The 2,001-nt window shown below is 38.8% G+C and overlaps 1 protein-coding gene across 1 annotated transcript; it reads left to right on the forward strand.

Moving 5' to 3' along the window:
* Positions 1 to 7: 7 nt before the first annotated feature.
* On the forward strand, positions 8 to 1,789 carry LOC108680720 (glucose dehydrogenase [FAD, quinone]-like; the record flags this gene model as incomplete). The annotated part of the gene is made up of 4 exons (XM_018169608.1): positions 8 to 181; positions 604 to 677; positions 1,087 to 1,238; positions 1,728 to 1,789. Coding segments are annotated over exons 1-4 (409 nt in total), but the record flags the coding sequence as incomplete, so codon positions are not given.
* Positions 1,790 to 2,001: the final 212 nt, after the last annotated feature.

Here is a 2,001-nt window from a genome sequence, read left to right on the forward strand (position 1 = left end):
CAGGTCTACCAGGATTACTACGCCCCCTACGAGGGCAGGGACGGGTTCGACGTCCAAATTATGCTGCAGGTTCCCAGGAGCCGCGGCGCCGTCACCCTCAGGTCCAATAGTCCCTTCGAGCCTCCTAATGTCGACCCGAATTATTTCGAACATCCTGATGATGTTGAGGATCTTCTTAAAAGTATGTCAATATTTTTAATCGTGTCGTGTCTTCAAGGGGCTTAAATAATATCAAAGATTTTGCATATAACTATGATATTTGTACAAATTATTCCTTAATTCGAAGAGCTCAATTTTGAGCTTTGATTAATCTAGCCAATGAGCTATTCCTTTTCTTAGATTACCTTTTATCATTTGTATATGTGTTCATAAGTCGTCATACGGCGGAAAATGCACGTCTTGCCTATGATACAAATGCTGTTTGTCTTCTAGCCTCGTCCAGCTTGATACTCAGGCAAAATATAAACGTCTTCTCATGAGGAGTTCTCAATTAGAATTCGTCATTATCATTTAAGTTTTGACTAGACTGGAATAAATCAAATTTATGATAGCAAAAACAATTTAATTAACCGAGCAGGTTGTCACTATCCTTCCTTTCTTCAGGCATAGAATTCGCTATGGAAGTGGGAAGGACGCGAGCTCTGAGGGAGGGTGTGAATGCCACTTTTATTGACAGGGTGAGTGGAGCTGAGGGTGAGTATATATGGGAGGGATACTCTAGATGGGGAGGGTGAGACAGAGTGAGTAAAGCTATGGGGAGGGTAAGACAGGGTGAGTAAAGCTAGGTGCAATTATGCAAGTATGAGTCCTCTGACGTATTTATTTTGTAAAAAGCTCATTATAGAAACTGGATACATCTCTTTTTATTGCTGAGGGTTTAAATTTTATCTTGTGTCTTGATTGATAGTTTTTATAGGTTAGGTATGTATTATCAAAATGAATAAATTAAATTTTAATTCATTAATTTTATAAAATAAGTTCAATAAGCAAACTAAAAAAATTTATATTACCGATAATAAAAATTAGTTCCCTGCAGTGACTCACGCTGATTTCTTTGTAAGGCTTTTAATTGTAAATTATGCACAGCCGCTGCTAGGCTGCAAGCACCTGCCCTGGGGCTCAGACGAGTACTGGCGCTGCTTCATCCGCGCCATGAGCACCACGGGCCACCACTTCTGCTGCACCTGCAAGATGGCACCCGCCACCGACCCCATGGCCGTCGTGTCCCCCAGACTCAGGTGGGTGATATTCGCAAGAATTCATTGTCGTAAGTAGTTGTTAAAAGTTTTTTTACAATATAGTTGTTGCAATTATTTTTCAATAACTGTAACGGGCTTTCGAGTGATATATTTTATTGCATTTACTCAAATATGTCGCATTATGTAATTATTTATTTGAGAGTTTTCGCTTGGCGATTGTTCACCACAGAAAAAAATCGTTTATTTATGAAGCAATTGTGATACATCTTGGTTAAAGATGGACATTGCCAGAGAAAATTGGAGTTGAGAAAAGAAACAATGCTAAACGAATATCGTATTAAAGGTCATTTAGACTGCAAACTCAATTTTCACATTCCTCATGTCTGATTACCATAATTCATAATTTTCATTTATCTGGCCATTCAAAGTTATGTTACTACTTGCTGAAGTTGGAGAGTTATGCAAATAATATAAATAATATTCGGTGATCAGAGATAACCTAATAACGCCTACATTCATGGCCTTCAGAGTGCACGGCGTGGACGGTCTCAGGGTTGTGGACCTCTCCATTGTTCCCATCGTGACTTCAGGTCGGTTATATTAGCCTGATTGCTTCATATAAACCTTTTCTAGATAAACCGACTTGTACATGTGTACCAGACTGGTACAGGTCAGTTAACTTAAATTATTTTGTTAATTTGCTAGAAACTAGTTAGTTTAGTGGCCAAATATTTACTAGCGCTTCAGCTATTTAGCTATTTCGCACCGAAAGTCAAGATGAACATCACCAAAAAGGTAGAAG

Source organism: Hyalella azteca, unplaced genomic scaffold, assembly GCF_000764305.2.
Source record: "Hyalella azteca isolate HAZT.00-mixed unplaced genomic scaffold, Hazt_2.0.2 contig5352, whole genome shotgun sequence".
Classification (NCBI taxonomy): domain Eukaryota; kingdom Metazoa; phylum Arthropoda; class Malacostraca; order Amphipoda; family Hyalellidae; genus Hyalella; species Hyalella azteca.